General features: G+C 41.3%; 2 protein-coding genes across 16 annotated transcripts in view; one reads left to right on the top strand and one right to left on the bottom strand.

Moving 5' to 3' along the window:
• mapta (microtubule-associated protein tau a) overlaps positions 1-14,205 on the bottom strand; it is a 40,894-nt gene extending 26,689 nt beyond the window's left edge. For 14 of the 15 annotated variants that reach the window (XM_087844915.1, XM_087844901.1, XM_087844909.1 and 11 more), the window contains exons 1-2: positions 14,079-14,205; positions 2,860-2,992 (exon numbers count right to left, since the gene is read on the bottom strand). In XM_087844915.1, the coding sequence (XP_087701041.1) occupies positions 2,860-2,974 (115 nt within the window). In that variant the 5' untranslated portion in view covers positions 2,975-2,992; positions 14,079-14,205. Of the gene's footprint in view, positions 1-2,859; positions 2,993-3,106; positions 3,305-14,078 lie in introns of those variants that run through there. The other variant, XM_087844902.1, reaches the window with a different exon arrangement.
• Positions 1-22,260, top strand: part of LOC102781177 (S-adenosylmethionine synthase-like) — a 132,457-nt gene that overhangs the window by 100,284 nt on the left and 9,913 nt on the right. The window lies entirely within an intron of this gene.

Genomic DNA, 22,260 nt, shown 5'->3' with positions numbered 1-22,260 from the left:
AATACATGCATTTCACACGTTGTTAAAACACATTAAATTGTATCTTTCTCTCCTCTAATGAAGCGAAACTGGATTTTACAATTTGGCATCTGTGTTTAACTAAGATGTCATAATCTGTTTATATAACAGCCTCTTTCCATCAGTGCTACAAAGGAAAACGACAAATCGTTTACTCCAGGCTTTTATATGCTTATAAATGCTATATAGGTAAGAGACTTACTGTTTAAAAAATCACATAATAAAAGTGTTTATTGCACAAAAGAGCAAAACTGTTTATTCTTTAGCACAAAGGTTCAAACATTTATATTTAAATATTAAAATATTTTACATATTTCCACTCAAACATGCTGTAATTTCAGAGACATTTTTACAGCTATAATTAGCAGCTAGCTCAGTCTATGTGACGTGATCATAGAGTTTGATTACAGCCTGCTAACGGCTCTCCTCCTATTTATCCACATGTAACATTTAGCCTCAGTGTTAGCAGTGACGCAGCGATCAATCAGTCAGTTTTATTACCGGGTGGGATCATCGTCGATCCCTTTTCAGGAAGCTGTTATTAAGGTGAAACAAGGATGATATGGTTGCTGGTGTACAAAATGAGTTTGTACTTGTGTAGCTCAGTTTTCATCAGACTAATAATAAATAAGTCTTCGGGTATATTCAGAGACAACACGTTCTCACTCCCAAAGCGTAACATTTCACGCTAGGTGACAAATCGTCAACATATTACGTTTTCGGCTACCCACCACGTTCCTAAATGACGACCTCGGAAAAAATGAGGAAATATGAGAACCGTATGGACTCAATCTACACATGTTCGCTCTTTTTCTTCAAATCGCTTAGAAACACGCTATTTAACATAATTAAAGTCATGGTTAAGGTCAGGAAAAAGGTTAGGCTGGAATACAGGGCTGGAACGTCTATTACCGCGGGAGCGTCATTGCACTGGATTTCGGCCATAACCCGCCGCGTACCATAAGAACACCAAAGGTCTCCTTTCGCGTTCCTCAGGAACGCCGCAGGACGTGACAAAACGTCGGCATGTTACGTCTCGGGAGTGAGAACGGGCTGTCAGAGAACGTGTGGTACACAGCAGCACTGGACACTCGACTGTGAGCCTCAGTGCAGGTGGACGACGGAGGGAAAATATGGAATTATATTAAAATGATTCATATTAGGGGTGGAGGAAAAAATTGATACTGTGTAGTATCGTGATATTTTGTTTGCTAATAATGTATGGATACAGGGACAGCAGAAATCGATATTTTGTTACAAAAAAGGTTTTTGTGCTCTGACTTCAGAGCATGTTGATCCTTTTTCTGAGCAAGAATCCTGACATTCCTTCACTGTCCAAATGTGTTTAACTTGTTTTTTGGCAGCAATAAACATGACAGTTTACTTATTTTAATTTAAGACATGTTTTATTTTAATTAAGTTTAAAACTTTTTTATTTAATGTAAAATTATATTTTGTTTTAATTTACTTTCAAATTCTTCAGTTGCTGAAGGGGCTGCATAGTTTTCATAAACTGCATAGTTCAGAATAGCTATAATTGTACCAGATGGTTGATTCAGTTAAGTTGGACTAGACTGTAATACAAACCGTTCAGTTTGTCAACAATAAAACTGAAATGAGAGAAAGACTGAGTGTGAGACTGTTATTAGATAAAATGAATATTGATAAAGTTTACCTTTATGTACAGAATCTGAATATCGCAAAATATTTTTAAAAATTGCAATAATATCGTATCGTGCGTTAAGTATTGTGATAATATCGTATCGTGGGATGTATGGTGATTCCCACCTCTAATTCATATTACACAGATTTTTACTTCTAAGCTACTGCTTAGTTCAACTTAGCTAAGTTTTTACAGTTAATTATTTGTGGTAATAAAAGTAAGTGATAAAAAGGCGGCAATAGATCATCGATGGGCCTCTCCTGTTCCTACAGTCTGAGCTGAACATATAAAGCCCTCACACGAGCTGATCCCGGATATTAAACCAAAACCAACACGATGGTTCACTTGCACAGTTTTTCCTCATACTACAAAAACCTGTGTGGCGGGACGTGGCCTGCGGTGCCGTGCAGAGGAGGCGGGCGCACCTGTACGGCATCCGCAATCACGCCCCGCCGAATTAAATATTGTACTGGGTCCTGTGGTGGTTGTTGTTGTTATGTTGAGCTGGCAGCGGGAGAGCTGCAGCTCTGAGTGCGAATGTGCAGCAACCGTGAGAGATTAATAAAAAATTACCAAAATGCCACTGGGTCTGCCGTGGTCGTTTACACCACATTTATACAAAAAAGTTGCCGTTGTCTTAATTTTTTCCTTGAAAATAATACTTTTTCAAGAGTTTCCACAGGTGTTGTATCACGTTGGATCCCCCTGATTGCATAAACCCGCTCTATGCTTTTATACTGATGAAGCGTGGGGTCATGTAATTTCCTGTCTTCCCTCTACTAGAGGGGCGGCTAGATTCGATCAATGAGAAGCGTGGAACTGACAGATTCTTTGGACGTGCACCATCAGATAATCTCTCGTATCCTTGGAAACTGAACATGCGTAGGTCTAACAGCACAAAAATAGCATCATCTCTACTCGTGCTGTGAGAAACAATGGTTTGCAGACAGAAGAAAAGAAAGCTGCTCATTGTTTAATCCGAATCATCTGCCAACCAAAGTGCAGCAACATCTCACAGCTCTCTGTCATCGGACTGATTTCAGGAGCTCAGAGGATTCACAAGCTGAGCTGAAGCTGGAAAAAGATCTCATTAAAGACACTTTCTGTTCATTTTTAGTGAGTTTGCATTTGTGTGTTGGATCCTATTTTGCTTCCGGACTGTATTTCTAATGTCTGACCTTTCATTTTGACGCCGTTCTCCTGGTGGTGCTGATCCTTGATGGTCATGTTGGCTAAGGAGCTGCTCATGGTGTCTCCAGAACTGTAGCTGTTCGCGTTGTTCACGTACTCCATTGCCAGTCGCGGGTCGGGCTGCAGGAAGAAAAAAGCAAATTAATGAAGTACTGAAGGTCCAGGGTGTGTCACGTTACACATGTCAGCTGAAAGTAGCTGACGAGCGAGAAAATGGCTGTAATGATGGCGCACTTAACAGACACTTTGTCTTCCGGCCTGCAGAACAAGCCCGTCACCACAGAATGTAAACAGACACTGCGCCTGTGAAAACCTTGTTATTTATACATCCTGATGTGGGGTCAGCGCTTCAGGTTACAGCCTCGCAGACAAAAATAGTGCCCTCTGCCCATGTGCACGCTGTCCTCGCTGTGACAGGGCTGCACTTCCTAAACACCCACTCACTCACTAACTGCAACAACAAGTGCAGCCACGTCTCAGCCGTGACAGGCAGGTCATCAGGATGCAAACGCTCCTCACTGTACAACACAACACTGACGCGCTCCTTCAACCGCCGACATGTGAATTGCGTCCAATCTCATAAAAAGAGGATTACATGTCAGATTAAACCCGAGCCTCTGGTTACATCAGCGCTTTTCAGCTTGAATCATATTTTTTCCCTCTCCTCTGACACAAACACAAACACGCACAGTGTGGACGGCTTATGCCGTAATCAGTCTGTGCATCCAAACTGCATGCCCCGAGTTTGTTTGGTGATGCAGATTTGGCAGCTTCTGGCCTTCGGTTTCGCCCTCATGTCTACTTTGGCACATAAACGTGACACTTTAATCTCTGAGAGGTACAATACAGCTTAAAGCGGCTATTATAGTAGCACATAAAATGGTCAAAGTAGTCACGGAAATAAAACAGCAAGTGCAGAAACTGCTGCTTCTAACTCAGTGAGGGAAAGTGGATTTCCTCAAGAATGAAAGTGAAAGTTTGGCCCATTTAATGCTTTATTCTCTGTTAGTGCATTTCTTCAGCCGATACAGTTACTCGTTACTTTACAGATTAAGATTTATACATGAAAATACTATGAGCAGCTTATAAAATCGTAATAACCTCATGAAAAAAGAAAAATCTGCTCCATCTTCTGCTGCCCTTACTTTAGCTCGATGCTACCGAAATGTCCAGACCTCGCTCACATCAACCACCTCCCCCAGGTCTTTCTGGGAGGTTCTGCCCACAGATGTAAGTTAGCTGGAGCTTAGTCCTGGATCTGCTGCAGGGCCTCCTCCTCATCTAAACACATCTCCCAGGAGTTGTTCAGGAGCATGCCAGCCGCATACGGAAACACCTGAACTCTCTGCTTTTACTGAAAACAAATCTCACGAATTCCTGTGACGCCGCCTGATGCAAAAGTCGTCTTAAGAGCAGCAGCGCCTGAACTGTTGCTATAGTTACCCCACCCTATAAAACCCACCCTAAAGGCACGCTCAGCCCAGCTATGCGACCTTCCCTCTGTGTACCTTCATGTCTCCAGACCTTGGGTGATTAAACAGCGCTCCACATTCAGCACAGATGACAGAAAAGGGACGAGGTGGAAACAAGATCGGGCTTAAGCACCGCAGAGAGGCTCGTTTTCACAAAGAAGCTCGATTCTCCTCATAGTTCAACTACACAGAGAATTCATCCAATCACCTGCTGTGAGTCGAAGCCTGATGGATATTGTCTGTAAAGGTTCTCAGTCATCCAGGTCATCGTGGTGACTTGTGAATAGTGAGTATTTCCAGCAGAAGAAGTGAGGCAAAATAAAGTGTGGCCCTCACTTCTATAGAGGAATAATATTTATCAGGTCTAAGGAGCTTGGAAAGAAAAGCATCTGGACTTCTTTGAGTTTCTTATAATAATAATAATAGATTGGATTTATATAGCGCTTTTCAAGGCACCCAAAGCGCTTTACAATGCCACTATTCATTCACATACTGGTGGAGGCAGCTACAGTTGTAGCCACAGCTGCCCTGGGGCAGACTGACAGAAGCGAAGCTGCCATATCGCGCCATCGGCCCCTCTGGCCAACACCAGTAGGTGGTAGGTGAAGTGTCTTGTCCAAGGACACAACGACCAGGACAGAGAGGCTGGGGATCGAACCGGCGACCTTCCGGTAATGCCGGGCTCACACTGTGCGATTTTGTCAGTCGCGCGATTCAGCTCCTGCTCAAACTGTACGATTGACTCGCAGGGGTTAGAAGTTCGTAGGTCACGATGCAGGTCTCACACTATACGACCCGATGCTCTGATGCGACCCGAGTCACACTGTGCGTCCATAACATGAAGGTTATAACAGAAATTCTGTCGCTCGCTCTCCCTCTCTGTCTTTTACTCACACAGACACACCACCACCATCAACTTTGCTAAATTGCTAATGAAAAACATGATCAGCCAGCTGTGATTGAGCAGCATGTAAATCCAACTATTTTCACAGTTGTTGTGGTCGTGATAATTTTGTGAGGCCACATCGAAAAGGCTCGGATGAGCTTTCCAAAGTTCTACAAGTGTCCAGATCACACGCTGCACTGCCGTTCTGCGCCGTCTTTTTCGCTGACATTTGTGTTTGCGCGTGCGCAGTGTGAGAAACTGCAGTGACACCCTCACGACCAAGCGATTGATGATCGGGAGCTGGTCGTGAGGTGTTAATCGCTTCTTGTTACCCCACGTATACTACACGATGCACGACGCACGAAGAAGGCCAAAATCGGGTCGATCGCCAAAACGGTCGCACGACTCAAAAATCGGCTCAAAATGGGCCAAAAATCGCACAGTGTGAGCCCGACATTACAGATGCGCTTCCCAACCCCCTGAGCCACGGTCGCCCCAACGATGGTCACCTCTCAACCGGGAAGCGTCTTCAATTCTAAGAGCAAATGTGGAGAGTCCCCAATTTTAAGCCCAAGGTGTGAAAACGGGCTTAAAATTACTGAGGTCAATCCTGGGCCATTTGACCTCAGTAAATCACATGATAGAGTGGGGCTAGGTTTCACCCACACCAGTTTTCCCACCTTGGCTTATGTGATTAGACAGAGGATCAATACGGGGTCCATGACCCTCTTGGGGACACTCCCATAGGGCTTAAAATCTGGGACTCTCCACGTTTGCGCTTAGAACTGAAGAAGCTTGGGCTTTCTTTAAGTTATTAAAAACTCGGCCATGTGGAGCTGAGCTACCCAGATAAGTCCTTTATACACCCACAACGTAGCTGTTATGTTCATTACCGAATAACTAGGATAAACCTTGTTGTAGGACAAAAACAGGAGAGATGGTTCAACAAAAAGAGTCACTAATGTGTGTGATGTACACACAGTATGCTTAGTGTTTACAGTTTAACACTGAAGGGCTGCTTAAACTGTTGTAGCTCACTGCCAGGAGAGAGAAAAGGTGGATGTCAGCTGGAGCCATCCAAAGGCCCAATCCAAAGAGGGCAAACTCTAATGGGCCAATCACAGGACTCCACCTGTCTCAGCATTAAACACAGACTCACACACTGTCTGGAGAAGCACACCTTACTTTTTCATGTCAACATTAGCCAAGTTGTTGCCATTTCACTCAGCTGTACAGTGGATAAGATGGTTTCTCAGCTACGGCTACTTTGAGTAGTCAAATTGAATAGAAAAGCACCAGCCTGTTTATTTGGACTTTAATGATAACAACAACTACATGGATTACAAACAGTTTTATTCTGACAAAAAAACTCATTAACATAGGAGGAGGTCCTAATGCATTATATAAGTGTGTATCCCATAGGAGCTCTAATGAATAGTGCACTCTCCCGGTCCTCACACACAGTTCCCCAACAAAACGCTTCATTGTAGCGTTACACATGACAGAATCCAAACAACAAGGAGAAGGCAGCACTCGTGCCAGCAAAGACAATCCCTCCGAGAGGTCGTTCACTCTGCATCCGGGAGCTCAGACGGTTGGAGAGCAAACAAACTCGAGTCTGATAAGGAGCAGATCCTTCAGATAATCATGTGTACACGAGCACTGTACGTTAGCGTGAATCATGTCCTCCGCCTGAGACAGAAAGGCCAAAATAAAGAATCTATGGCTCAAATACATAACAGATTCACCACATCTCATTTTAAAAATAGAGGCGATCTTAAACCCGTTATCAGAAATGCTCGGGCGGAAGCAGTCCTGTAAACTCTCCTTTCCAAGAGCATTTCACTAATTTCGGTCCTCTGCAAACTTTACAACAGAAACACCAGCACCTCCTTAATGATTTGACAAAAACACACACACATTTCACCTGCTGCAGAAAGGGAACGTGACAGCAGTCTTTGTCGCAGCTTCATGAGGGGGAAAAGCCTCAGAGGGCTGCTGATGCAGCTTGGTCCTCTCAGGGGCGTGTGAAAATGTGATCTTGGCACAGACCGTGCCTCTGCAAGGAGCTCGGTCAACAGGGATGTTGACACAGCTCCAAGAGCTCTGAGCACTCAGTGAGACAAGCAGTCTGAAATTAGGTGTGTGTGTGTGCGTGCGTGCATGTGTGTGTGTGCATTTAGCTCAAATTTAGAGCAAGATGCAGTTTATTTCCTGTGTTTCTGCTGTTTCCCCTAGTGCGACAATTAAGATAAGTTTGAATCCCTGCAGAATTCCTGATATGTTGCTCATAAAGATTAACCATAAATTGTATATAAAGCTGCAGCCGCACTTTGGCCACTGTCATGTTGGCTTTTGGGACCAAGAAGGGACCATATTTAAACGTGAATGGAGTGCTAGTGCTTCCAACTAACCAAACAATAAAACTGAAGAATTTCATTAATCAAAAGTGAAGCACAAACTACTTAGATGTGCTGCGCCATGTATTATTTCCCATTAAACACTTTAGCACCAACAGCTTAAACACAATCGAGTGGTGAGGACACCTGTCAATCAAAGAAACCACGCCCACAACTGCAGAATCCAGAGAGACGAGTTATAAAAAGGTTACCCTGTCAGCTGTTATATCTGTAACAGGCTGCAAACGTGTTTATTTCTGATATAAAGTTGGCTACTAGAAGAACCTGCAAGTCATAATGATGGCACCAGAGTTAAGTGGACTCAGATTTGACTTTACAAACAGTTTGTGCAGCTTCCTTTATCATCTAAACATGTAGAATTAAAAATATGCAGCAATCTGGGGACACTGAACCTTCATTCTCTAAGCTTGAATACTGAAAATTATGAAATTGCATTATTCTTAAAGCCGGTTTTTAGTTGCTAATTATCCTTTATTGACAAATAATAATGAGGGTTACTGTAGGGGTGGGCGATAGAAACGATATAAATTTGGCCAACGATAGAGATTTTGACTATATCGCTCTATCGCGATAGCGCATGTTGATGACGTCATCAAGCGGCGCCTGTTTTGGTCGAAAGCATCACAGCGGCTAAAACCATTATCATCTGCAAATTATGGCGAGCGACAGTCATAGCAAAGAGATGAAGCACTGTTGAAATATGGGGAAAGCCAAAAACTGTGCTTCCTCCACTTCCGTAACATTCATTCATTAATGTTGAGCTGTTCTAGTCCCATGTTGTTGCAGTATATTAATAACTAACCTCGTATTGTGGATGAATAATCTCAGTTGTTCTCCTGACTGAAGTTTGGCCCGTGTATAGCATCCTGCTATGCGATTGCATTTGTCCCTGAGCACCAGAATCCATCACGTTAACTTTTATCGAGTGGAAAAAAGTTGGCGTTCATCCTCCAGCGTCACTGTGCTAATGTTATGCTAACGTAGCTGTGTCGCTAGCAATCACGTAGCACAACATTATATACCAGGTAGTCCAACTTCAGTAACCCTGCAAACGCCACTGCTGTTTAGTTTTCTATCTTCATTTATGTTGGAAGTGGTAGCAGAGCTGTACGTTTGAATTAGTTTCAAAAATCTCTCAGTCAGAACATGGTATGTCATGTTTAGGTGGAAACTAGCGAGCTAACTTCCTGTTAACTTCTAACTCCGTTAAATTTAATAAATTCTGTTTTCATGGATGTTAAACTTAATTGTTACACCTGGTAAAGCAGCAACGCTGATGATTTTATTAAAGATGAAAGAATTTAGACCGTTTTTAACTCTCAGTGTTCGTTTGTCTTTGGGACCTGAAAGGGTCGGAGTTTTGGACCCAGATTCCTCCGCGAAGCTCCTCACCACGGCAGCCGTAATGCTCTGACAATCCATCAAGCAGTGCGGCTCACCAAAGTTGTACTAAAACATTTTTTAACAGATTTCTGCAGCCAAAATCGGTTCGAGGTCAGTAAGCACAACCAGAATTCATACATAAGGCACACTCTCGATTTTGAGAAAATTAAAGGATTTTAAGTGTGCCTTATAGTGTGGAAAATACGTTATACAGAAGAAATGAATATATCGCGATATATATCATTATCGCACATGCTTCAAATTATACTGCGATATGTATTTTAGGCCATATCGCCCAGCCCTAGATTAATCGAGTCATGGTCTCAGCTGCTATGTATTGCAGAAGAAACCTGGGCAGATTTTCTGTTTTTAGTGTGCAAAAACAAAGATATTTCATTTACACTGACATAAAAGTAAAGACAAGCAGCAACTTCACATCTGAGAAGCTGAAACCAGATTATATTTAGCATTTATACTCGACAAATCCCAACAACTCTCAACCAATCTAATGTTATTGACCAATTCATTGAGTGTGTGACAGTTTTAGAGGTAAAATGGCTCACACTGAGAAACAAAGGCATTTGTCTGATGCAACGTACGGGCCTGCCGCCTCACCAGCCCTGCGTGTAGCTCAACTGAGAGACGAGGATGCTGCTCTCATGCTTGATTGCCTCTGTATCTCTGACCTACTTTGCTCACCACTCGCTCTCTCCCTCTCTCCGCGCTCTGGCCCAGCCTCCGGCAGCCAGCACACTCTGACTCTACCTTCCTAATGTGGGCCCGGCCCTGCAGCGGAGGGGCTGAAGGTGGAGCCCGTTTCCATTTTCCCCTCCATCTAAGCGCTGGAGGGGAAACATCTTGCATGGCCGGTCTGCACACGGCACCACCCCGACGTCCCGCATCTACAAGCAGCTAATGTTTGCAATATTTCACCTTCAGGATTTCAGCCACGCCCTGCTCTGCTATCTTCACACGCATCCTCCTTTCACTTCACATTCAAATAACTGGCACATAATCAATGCCAGACTTGTACTTCTAGGTTCCAAAGAAGTAAAAGACAAACCGCGACATTTCTGAGGCCACAATGTTGCAGTATGGAATTCAAGATATGAGGAATTCTTCTCATGTTTTCACGGCGCAGATTGTTAAGTAATCGGGGACTCCAGCTGCTGCTGTATGTTCACAATAAACACACACACACACACAGGTTTCCCAATGCAATGAGCCAGTCCTCAGTCAGCATGGTGCCAATTAAGTGTGTACAAGAATGCAGCTGAAATCCTGCTGTGGCATTTCTTCTTCTATTTAATGAGGCAACGCATCCAGAAAAAGGCTGTTCTGTGAAACATTACACATCTGTGAGCTTTATCTTGTCCTTTATGTGTAAACTAGAATGAATGCACACATAAAGTGATATCAAAAAGATATCTTTTAAATCAAGAGTATCTAAATGTGGGAAACTCTCTTGATGACATGCTCAAACGTCTTGCAATGTTCAAATAATTTAAAACAGGGAAAGAGCAGCACATGGACATTTTTGAGGAGTTTGAGCCTTTTTAAAAATAATAAAGTAATTTCCTGAAATCAGTATCTCAGCTGCCTGTTTGAGCTCTGAAGCCAAATACAGTAAATCTGAGTAACTTTTAGAAAAGCTCCACTCTGGAGACTTAATTGCTGTGGTGCTGTTTATTCTGCCAGCCTAAGCTCTGCAGGCGGGTCCGTCCAAACTGAAGCCGGCTGGATGCGGTCGCCTTTGGACTCGAGCCGACGGGGGCCAACAGGCTGTCAGTCTTTGCTAAATGGAGCACTTCAGTGCGGACTCATTTCATAATGCCCGACGCTTGAGGCCATGATGGAGTCAGCAGTCACATTAAGGAGAGTGATTGATTTATTTCAAAAGAGCTGCACTGCTCACATCAGCCTGCATCTTTAACTACATTGCACACGTCTGCGTTTTCAGTTCTTTAGGTTTTCTTTCAGCTTCTATATACACACCTGCATACCTGAACGAGTGTCGTGTGTAGAAGTAAAAGGCTTTAAAAGTAAAAGTGCCATCATAAAGTTCTGGACTCGAACCGCATTTAGCCAATCTCCCCTTCGGGATCTTCTCCTTATGCACTGCTGCTACTGTTTTAGGTGGACATCCAATTCTGACTTGACAGTTCAGGCTTGATGTTTTCTAGCCAAGTGACGACCGTGTCTAATGTTTGGGACTGTAATAATCCTGCACGACCCCATTCTTTGTTAAATGCATAGCTACACTCCTGACCTGATGCATCGCTTTCAGGCTTAGACGCTGTTTGGTCTCATCACCGCTGATAATTCCCAAAAAGGAGGCCGGGTGAGTTTGAGACCTTTGGCTTTTTAACTACACCTTTTTTCACTTATAAACAGCTAATAGAGCAATGTAAAAATACATCATAACAGGTAAAAATACAGTCAAAATCAGAATGTAAAGGATCACAGAATAAGTCTCAGGGGTGGTCGGATGATTGATGAGTGAGTGCTTCTGAACAAATCTGCATATATTTCCCTGTCTTACGAAGCCTCGGATGATTTTACTTCTTTGTTCCTCAAACAGCTACTTAAATGAAAACATCTGAGTGGTCTGGAGCAGACATGTCTCTTTGGTGAAAACAAGAAACCACAACTATGATGAGACACAGGCTGGGCAAGCTGGTCTTTTTTGTTTAAAAATGTCAGAGTAATACATGTTCCAGAGTAAAAAGCTTGACATGTCCCTTAAAAGTGTAGTGGAGAAAGTAAAACTCAGGTTTTCAATGGAAATATAGATAAATAACCTGTGTTCTAACCTTTAAGAGGTACCTGCATTATGAGGTGGAGCTAATGAGTTTGAAAAACGCATTTTTTTTACCAGAGAAGAAAGAAGCTACAAAGGTGCATTATGGGAAAGCGTGGGTTTGACTCCTGCTAGCGACTAAAAGTAGGGATGTCTCGACTTCTGCTATGTTGATTTTGATGCTCACAAACTTTGTGTGCTCCAGAAACCCAAAATACAGCCAGTGTACATGCGTCGGTATGTAAAAATAACTTTCCCAAAAATATATCATGTAGAATTATCAAGCTTACAATCACATATCTCAAAGCTAAAATCTGGATCCAACATATTTCTGGTCCCTGACAAACCAAGTGGCAACTTAACTGATATCAAACATTATTTCATCTACATGCATAAAAGCAATCGCACCAAATATGCTGCACAGTGATTTTTCAAATATAACAACACTCACTGACAATGACTTTTAAGTTCTGCTATAATGGAAATATGAAACTTTCCTATTTTTATTGACAGTTTTCAACAACTCTGCACCGTCGTCTGGCTTGTCTGCAGTTGAAATTGTGCCAGCATTCAATTAATTATGCATACAGTAAGAAGTGGACCTGGGACCCCTGGCTGGAGATGTGTGCACTCAGTTGCCAGCTTTGTTCTGCTGCTAATCCAACTAGACAGGTTTGGATGCCCAAATCAAAAGCAGAGAATCAGCTACAGTCTAAAGGTTTTAGAGGACAGATGCCTGAAGGCTGATCTGAACATGTCCAGCAGTGTTTTTGGGGGGGAGGAGCCCCTCTCAGACCTCCCTGTGCACATACCAGCGTCTCTCCAGTCGTGCCCAAGTGCTGCAGAAACTTGCAGAAGGATGTCTGAGTTTATCAAAAAAACAAAAAGATGGCACTGAGATGTGTTTCACTGCTTTCTGTGCATCAGTTGGAATGGCTCCCAGCTGCGGTTTCTGACTACAACATGCCCGCTCCTCTTCACTGTAATTGTTACAGAAATCGATGCAATGAGTGAGAACCAGTGAGGGTGGGAGAGAGGTGTGTCCGAGGAAGGAGACGAGAGATTCTCACTCCAACATCCCTCCACCAAACCAAAGAGGAAAACATCACATATTGTTGCGTGGCGGGCATAAAGGGTTCGCGTTAAAAGGCTTTCATGCACCTACTGTGGGTCAGATCGCGTCCGCTGACCCTGGGAGGATTACCCAAGAGCCCATATGTGTCAGATAAGCAGCCTGGTTCACTGCACTGGCCGTGTGACAGCACACGGAGACATGGGCGCTCTCTTCTGTTTATAATATGAAAAAAAGGCGAAAAAATGGGCTTGGCATTTGCGCACAAGCGCTGCTTCATCCCGATTTCCAACACTATCCGCTCTCGAAACAATGCAGAGACGCACGGAAATCAATTAAATACACCAGGGGCTTCTCGTTTTTCCGTCTATTTACATGTCAGAAAATCACATATTAAAATCAAAGGAGCTGGTTTGTGAGGCAGCTGGTCTGGAAAGCATTTAGGCCTCAGATGCAAGAAAGAAGCGAAAGATCCAGAATAACGGTAGGGGAGGGGGGTGCCTACAGCCATAAATTCACACTCAAAGCCAACGACACAAAGAACAAAAGTGTTATTAAATTACAGTAAATCTTAGAGAAATAACACCGCGTTGTTTCCCCCATGGGATTCTTTATTAATGAGATTATAAATACTCTGGAGGATTAGTCTCGTTACTGCGCGCCAGCACCAGAGTGGCAGTAACGAAAACAGGACCTGCTCCGGAGGATGATGGAGACATTTTCTTTCCTCTTGAGGAGGAAGAAAAACGCTGAATGTATCGTGTTTGTAGGGAGGTGACTGCACCTCCGGGGCTGGTGCGATGATGGCTGCAACAAAAACACGTTTCTCTGTTTATTGTAGGTCGATGGAGGAGCAGATCGCGCACAATGAAAAGCGTGAGCCCCGAAAACACGCAAAATGAAGCTGCTGCAGGAGAATCTGCGCTGTCACGAGATATAAGAGAAAAAAAAATACGCCTCGTGTTCAAGTGCATGAAATTTCTATACGTAAAACGCGCACAGGCCCAACCTCTCCCACCTCATGCAAATAAAATATCAAGTGACAGGACGAATGCCGACGCAGAATTACGACGCGGGGTTTGAGCCGCACGTCGCCCGCTCTCCTGATGTTTCGGTGTGATTGCAGCCACACCGGATCGGTTAAATAAAACAAATATGTCTGGGTTTTCTTACCTGAGTGCAGACAGCGGTCTCGTCTCTTCAGCGGCAGTCGCTCACCGGGCGCGCACGGCTTCTCGTCGCAGTGCAGGCGCAGGCCGGAGCGGGGCGCTGTGGAGCGGCGATGACTGCATGTCATGAAATGCAACCTGTCTGCGCGCAGCAGCCTCCAGCCCATTTGCTTTCATCTAGGGTGTAAACAAAGAGGTGCAAAGACGGATGGTTTGCTCTCAGTTCTTCTGTTTATGCAAAATCAGAAACAGCCCTGCACAGTTATATAGACAGCTATCTACACACACATAAGGACATTTTAAAAGGAATTTGAAAGTTTTAATATGTCTCAGTCAAACTAACCTGTTTGGCAAATAGTAACTGTAACTGCAAAAAAAAAATCATAGGATCCTTTTTTTAATCTTTGGCAATTCAACTGTCAAACAGTTGCCTCAAGGTGCTTTATATTTTAAGGTAATGATCCTACAATAATACAGAAAAACTCCAACAATCAAAAAACTCCCTTTGATCAAGCATGGAGGACCAGGCTCGTGGAAGGGCAGTTGCCAGTTGTGCGTCCACGTGTGACCATTTCCAGGCCAGTAACATCTGCACAGTATCCAATCACTACTGAGAACATCATTTGATCTTTTGCAGCCTCATAGAAAGAAGGTCCTGAGTTTGAATCTACCAGCTGGGGTCTTTCTGTCTTTCTTCCCCCCACAGTCCAGAGACAAGAATTGGTGATTCTAAACTCACCCTGTTAATGCGAGCCTAAATAAACCACCTCCTGTGTGTTAGCCATGACAGATGGATAGACCCCATGGATATGACCCCAAACTGGATAAGCAGTTAAAAAAATTATAGATATCTTCAAGACAATTTCAGAAAAAACAAGAATTTTAAACACCATCAGACATACTCCTGGACCTTACTGTTGTTAAATCAGAGCAAATAGTCGCAGGAGGTTCAACACCTGTTAAAAAGGCTGAAACCAGAAAAACAATTCAATTCAATTCAATTGTATTTATATAGCGCCAAATCACAACAAAAGTCGCCTCAAGGCGCTTCATAGATACAGAGAAAAATCCAACAATCATATGACCCCCTATGAGCAAGCACTTTGGCGACAGTGGGAAGGAAAAACTCCCTTTTAACAGGAAGAAACCTCCGGCAGAACCAGGCTCAGGGAGGGGTAACAGAAGCTGTTACACAAATATCTCTTTAAAGCCTCAACTAAGAAATTTTAAAAAGCCATTTTTAATATGAAGATTTTACTGAACCATCTGACAAATGTGTTTAAAAAAATAATTACATTACATTTCATATTTGCTACATCTGGAATTTAAAAAAAAAATGCTTAAAAATGTATTGTGCAATTTATTTCGATTTTTTTCAGGAGAAAAAAAAACACACAGATGATGCTGAAGGCTCAAAAACTCCAAAAAACTTCATGTATCAAATATGGTACACTAGGCGTTGAAGAGATATGGGCAAAATGCTTAGCTGTCCACATACTTGTGGACATATGTTATGACATATGATACATGTTATATTAGTACTATACTATATTATTAGTATATTTGTCAAAATATCAAATGTTACGAGTCAGTCTGTAACATTAAACATTATTATTTTCCACATTATCAACGACAGCATACTTTTGTTCATATAAGTTCAAATGTGCGTGGATCATTGTTTTCTTTGTAAGCCTTTGTACAGTTTTCAGTATAACCTCCCTAAATACTTTGTTATTCTGTTAATCTGTTATTTTAACAATATATAGTTGTTTAAATTAGGATTTATGCATTTGTGTATTTTACGTGTATAAAAAGGTCTTTGATCATTTTATTAACATAGATCAGTTTTGTGTGAATTGATTAGGTCCTTTAAGAAGCAGCAGGCTGATATAAGGACTGTGGGTCATGGGGACAGGTCAAATTGGAACTTGAACTTGTTTTAAATGGCTTAAAGTTAATTAAATTACCCTCTGCCAATCAGGCTCAGACAGTCATTAGTCTTTACAGTCACTATAGCTTTGTTGTAGATGTTTTGCCAATATTATATAAGGGAGTGAGCACATATACGTTAGTTAAGTCAAATATTTCTAAAATCCCTCCCCTTTTACTGCTTTTTATTTTGCTTACATATTTCAAAGTCAATTAAATTCTGAAAAATCAATAATTTTCTATGAGTTGTAAAAATAAAAAATATATTTCAATCCAAATATAGTTACAATAAATTCTCATCTGATACTCTTTAAATAACCTTTCTCCATTCAATTTTAGCACTTTTTATGTCAGCCTCCTAATAATAGATGAGATGCAGGAGTGGCAAGATCTTCAGTAACACATCAGTAACTGTGAACTATTCAAGCTACACCACTCAGTCCAGAACAACGTGCTACTGGTATCTTACACAAAGGAAACAGGCTCCTGATAGCACTGCTGCACTTAACTCCATTATCATTCTCTGGATTTTCATTTTCATTGGAAGTTGCAGTAGAGCTTAAGCATGCATTTTGTAACTGGATATATCTGGATAACAACTGTGGTCAGAGTAAATTAAGTAAAAAAAAATTGACAGAATAGCGCAGCAATAAGGACACATTTTCGGGTTTGAATATGTTACTGACTGTAACTATAATAAAGTTTTAATAAAGGTAGTAAGGTGGAATTTTCCGAGTCTACAAAAGGAAAGTTATAAATTGCTTTATTTTGTTTTTATCCATTTATGAGAGGGGCTTCCAGACTGGACAGTAGCTACAGTAACAGATGGATGCGGTGGGCTCACAAAGGTCGACTGTTGGCACATAAAGCAGCTGAGACCTGCCAGACTAAACAGTGCACCCTTGTGTCACTCCTCTTTCACTGCCCTCCCTGTGGCCCCTTGGTATCACACGCTGAGTGCCAACTTTTACACTGAGTCGAAAAACCAGCAGTGGAATTATTGACGTCCGAATTCATGCTGGGGCCATGATGTGTTGGCAAGACAAGTGCTTTCTTTCTTTTTCCTCTCCGCCTCTCTGTTTTGCCTTCCTGGAATTGTGCCCAGTGCAACAGCTGGCACTGGCTGTGTGGGTTAAGATGATTTGGTTATTATCCTGTGGTAGGAGTTCTCTGTGAGCCAGGTGCTGCCACAAGACCCTTCCCTACCGTTTAAAGCCTCATGTGGGCACCGGCCTGAAGGAGCTGCTTCTCAGGCTCAGGGACTTTCCCTTTTCTTTCCAAGCATTCCAAATAAATACAGTTCAAATAAAGAAATGGTGTAAGACAAATATTTGAAGTTACAGGTTTTTATCTCAGATAAAAGATGATTTTAATATTAAGCTAGGGGATAACATTTACTGATTGGCCGTATAATCATTCTTTCCATACTTTAAAAAACATGAGGCTAACTTCAGGCATCCAGATTAATCAAGTATTCCGACTAAAGCTTATAACTTTCTCCGTTACTCTGGGGAAAAAAAGATTTCTCCTTTTGCATCAACTTACTAGCAACAATCATCAGTAAGCTAGCAGCTCTTAATAACTAGCATCCCTGGAGTATTTACAAGGGTTCCTATGAAAGGGATTAATTATCCTCAGCTGGGAACTAGCATTAATTAGTTAATGTGTTAACAAGTTAGTTAATGTGTTAACAAGTTAATATAATAGTTTCTAGCGTTAGCATTAACTAGCATACCCAGCCTACAAACTTGCCTTCCTAGGCTAGCAACTAGCATCCCTAAGATAGCTACTATTAACAACCAACCTACACTACTGACTAGAATTTCTAGGCCAGCAACAAGCATGTTTAAGCTAGTAATTATTATTACCTCGCATCCTTATAATACTGACTAGCATTTCTAGAATGATAAATAGGTTGGTGACTATTATTAACTAGCATCCCTAGCATCCCTGCACTAGTAACTAGCATTGCTAGGTTACTACCTAGCATCACTAAATTATCATCCCTTAAGCTCCCAATTAACACTCCTAGACAAATGAGTGACAATATTAAACTAAAAGCTAGCATTAATTAATAGAACCAGGCCTATATTTCTAAGCGAGTATCTCTAAGCTAGAAACTAGCAGAACTAAGTTAAGCTACCCATAGGGTTTTCAACTTTTTAACTATAAAATAAGGGGCACTCTGGTGTACCAGAAGCACAGTGCACAGCCAGCTGGGCATAGTGTAAAAATAAAAAAATCTTAAAATAAAATACTGTAAATAGGGACTTCAATCACCCAGTTTATTATGCTACACAGAAAAACATCACCTTATTTTTTACAAATCACGTATTACTCTTCACATCTAATGTGCATAATGGGCCATCACTGAATGTTGTGACTGGACAGAAACAATCACCTGATACAACTGCAGTCAAATCAGATTTAAGTGGCATTACAGGTAATGGTCAATATATACAGGACATCTGAGGTAGAATAAGAGACGAACCATTTTTGCTCATTATACAGGATGTCCCAGCTAAAACGGGCAGTTGGCAACCCTACCTACACAACAATGGTCAAAGAGAACTACAAGTTCTCTTAAATTAAGAAATATTTCCGTAATAAATTAAGATAATTCCAAGAAACTTTGGAATTATATTTTCTGTATTTTCTATACAGAAAACACACAATTTCCGATTTGTTTCTTCCAAAACACTTTGATTTACATCAATTTCACAAGTTGCTTATCCGCCAATAATAAGGTATAGATTTTTGTCAGCATGCAAAGCTTAAAATGGAAGTAAAAGCACATTTTTACACATCTATTCTGTAGATAAAAGTAATGTGGAAATATACTATGAATTTGATTCTGCAAAAATAGTAGAGGTATACAGTTTCTTGCATATTACGCTGATTTCTTTATGTTTCAGTTCTGGGACTCCACAGTAGCTTTGCATGACCTTTTGTATATTTATCTTATACGATCCATTTTTATAGTCTCTTAGCTCATCATCCTTCTTAAACAAGACCTTTCAGCTCTTGTCTCTTTAAGACCCCCCTCCTTAAAAGTCCTCTGTTTTATGATTAGCAAACATCTGGAAGCTTACTGAGGGGCAGCACTGAGTGTTTTTGAACTGTACTGATCATTCAGAAAAGTAAATATTACACCATTGTGAAGCCTGAACATTTGGTCCAGATATGTTAATTTTAATATATGTAACAAAAAATAAGAAAAAAGGTAACATCCATATGACGAGTAGAACTGAAAACAGAAAGAATGTTTGTTTGTTTTTTCCAGATAGCAATTAAATTTTAAAATAAAATAAAGACAATGATTAAGAAAAATAACACTGCGCTTGGTGCTTTGCCTAAATATGTAAAATGACATATGTGGTCCTTAAATCAATTATAGCTGCAGCCACTATTTCCAGCCACTGTCCTCACTTTCTATACATGAAGTGAACACATGTTATTCACATTATTTGTAATGACTGGCGTATTTACTGGCCTGTTTTTGGCATCACAATTGAATTTTGAGTTCCTCCATATTTATTTATGTTTAGACTCTTACAGGAAAACATTTTGTACCTTAGGTAATCACGTCTTTGACCATGGCAGTCACAGCAGACGCCAACAGAGGCTGTGGTCTGCTTTTCAAAGCAGAGGAAAAATAATGGAACAACATTAGATTGCTGAAATATTTCAGCGCTGACTGTGTCAGTGCATTTAGACCAGAGTTTACCCTTCAAAGAGTGTTTGGGTTGTCCTCAGGACTGTCTGGAAAAATCTTAAATCCATGAAGACCATCTGCCTCCATCACTCTGAGGGAAAAAAGTTGTGTAACGGGTTTACCCAAATCAGACCCACTAGCTGTGACAATTCCTTTAGATTACTTTCCAGTAACTTACATTACCCATTCAGTCAGCCACGTAATCCACTACAACTAACTAGAAAGTGTTATAGCTGCACGGAGAGAAATGTGTCTCAATACTCAAAAGTGTTTCAAATGCATACAATATGATCCAAAAGCGTAAACTAAGATTTAGAAACATGTACATTTACTTGTGCGTCATATTTGAGGACTCACAAATGCATGGTCCAATCCACACAAACACCAAGCAGTCTGACCACATGTAAAACTCTTTTGTGGGGTGCCTCTACAAGGGCAGGCCTGTACAAATGGCATAATTGTTAAAAACGTACACAGATATGTGACATGGCTTCAGAATTTGACCAAATACTTCTCTGTTAGAGCTTATGCTCTGTAACCCTGTTGTGCTTGGAGTCGATAAGTCATTTGAACCAGGAATGATTTCGAAGTTCCTCTAGGGTGAGGCGGTCTTCATTTCTGGCTGCCGGACAACCTAACAGAAAACTCTCGCAGTCTGTTTAGAAATATAATAGAGGGCGGGGTTCATGTTTATCATACAAAAATCGATGTGCGCATTACCGATACAGATAACACATAAAACAGATTTTTCTGTTTTGTAACGCAAATCATGACAGGTTAAAGAATTAACATCAGGCTTACTTTCTGAAATATCGGTACGCTTCGAAGACATCTTCTTGGCAGAGGTGATGTTGTGTAACAGCCTATCCATCACACTGCCCAGCTGCAAAACTGTGATGCAATTGGCTTTGGTGGCGTTAAACAGCAAGTTTAGAGCCGGTGATTTACTCCCTAAAATCCAGAGAGAAATTATTAATGGTAAGTAATGAATGTGGACTCAAGGTGTTGGGGAGGCAAGAACATGTAAACAATGAGGCGGATGACCTACCATTTCTTCAAGTGACTGCTTCTGGTGTAAAAATGACTCCACAGCCAAAATCAATGTATTTGACACGCCGATGTGCTAAACGTTCAGCTGAGTTTTCAATTACAATACTGTCTGGTTTAATGTCTTGATAGAAAACACCCTTGGAGTGCATCTCATCTACCAGCTGTCTCATTATGGCCTGACAGACGAACAAAATAATAAGATCTACACTATTCATAAAAGACTGTCAAATATTTTATGCCACTCACTGACCTTAATGTCGCTCTCACACAGAAATGTTCTTCTTTTTGACAGGTAAACTTCCAAGTCTGTGTTGTTTTTGTCCCCTTCAAAGACCATAATAAGTTCTTTTTCTAAGTCATACCAGTCGAGTAAAACTAAGGTCACATTGCTGCTCGCCACCTCCAGAGGAATCTTGGTCATTTCACCATTAACCCTAGAACACTATCGCTAAAAGTAGTAACACCATCACTAACGCCAGGTGATTTTATACCCAACAAAAAGTACTTCTCATCAAAATATGACAACACATGACAAATTAGAGTGGTCTTATTTTTTTCCTCAACTGTACCATGTCTAACAAAATGAAAAGTGTCATGGGAGGACCCTAAAAAATGCTCCAAAATTAATAAAGAATAAAAGAAAGAAAAGAAAGAAAGAAAAATCTGTGTTGCTCTGGATTCCTCTGCAGAGTTGCAGTTTAAAAACTTTAAGCTTCGTTTAAAGTGTTTAAAAAACATTTTCTCCATAGCTTTCATCACTGGTAGATCTACAGTCTGAGGCTGGAGCGAAACAAACCTGCAATATTACAAAACCTGTTTTGATCAAGCTCACGAGCAGGATGAAGATTTGGGGAAGGAGGTACGGCTGCATGCAGGTTTACTGTAGCGGCTCAGTTCCATCAAAGGGTTTCCACTAATTTAAATATATTTAGCCAGCAGGGAGAAGCAGACTTACTTCTTTGTGCCTGCGTGTGATAAATCTTTCATGCCATGCTCCAGAAAAACTACTTTGATACTCTGAGGTTGATGTGGACTGTTGGATATGGAGCATCTCCTCATTGCTGATCTGGTTTTCTACTGTTTCAGGTCGGTTTTAACACCAGAAACCTTTTCATTAAAGGCTGAAAACGACCACATTGAAATGTCAGAATAAAACATTAAATATGCTTATGAGAGTTTCCATGTTAGTGTAATTGAAATATATATATATTTAGTTTATTTCTGCTGTAAATTTGGAGTTTTAAACAGAGCTGTATGAGAGTTGACTCACTTTTGGAGGCAGCCTCTAGTGGCAACTAGTGGAACTGCAGTTTTTTGGCATTTGCGTTAGCTTTTAAAAACAAAATAAAAACACGGAAGCTAATGCTTGTCGATAATGCTTTGGTTACCCTCTCATGTTGTTTGGATGAGCAGAGGTTCATAGCAAAGGCTGCAACCCACATCCTGCTCATTATGGACAAAAATAGTCTGAGCATGCTCAAAATGTGCCCTT

The sequence above is a fragment of the Neolamprologus brichardi genome, chromosome 8 (assembly GCF_056152115.1).
Source record: "Neolamprologus brichardi isolate AB-2024 chromosome 8, ASM5615211v1, whole genome shotgun sequence".
In the NCBI taxonomy this organism is placed as follows: Eukaryota; Metazoa; Chordata; class Actinopteri; order Cichliformes; family Cichlidae; genus Neolamprologus; species Neolamprologus brichardi.
Note: the sequence above shows the minus strand (reverse complement) of the source record. Positions and strands in the feature narration are given on the sequence as shown.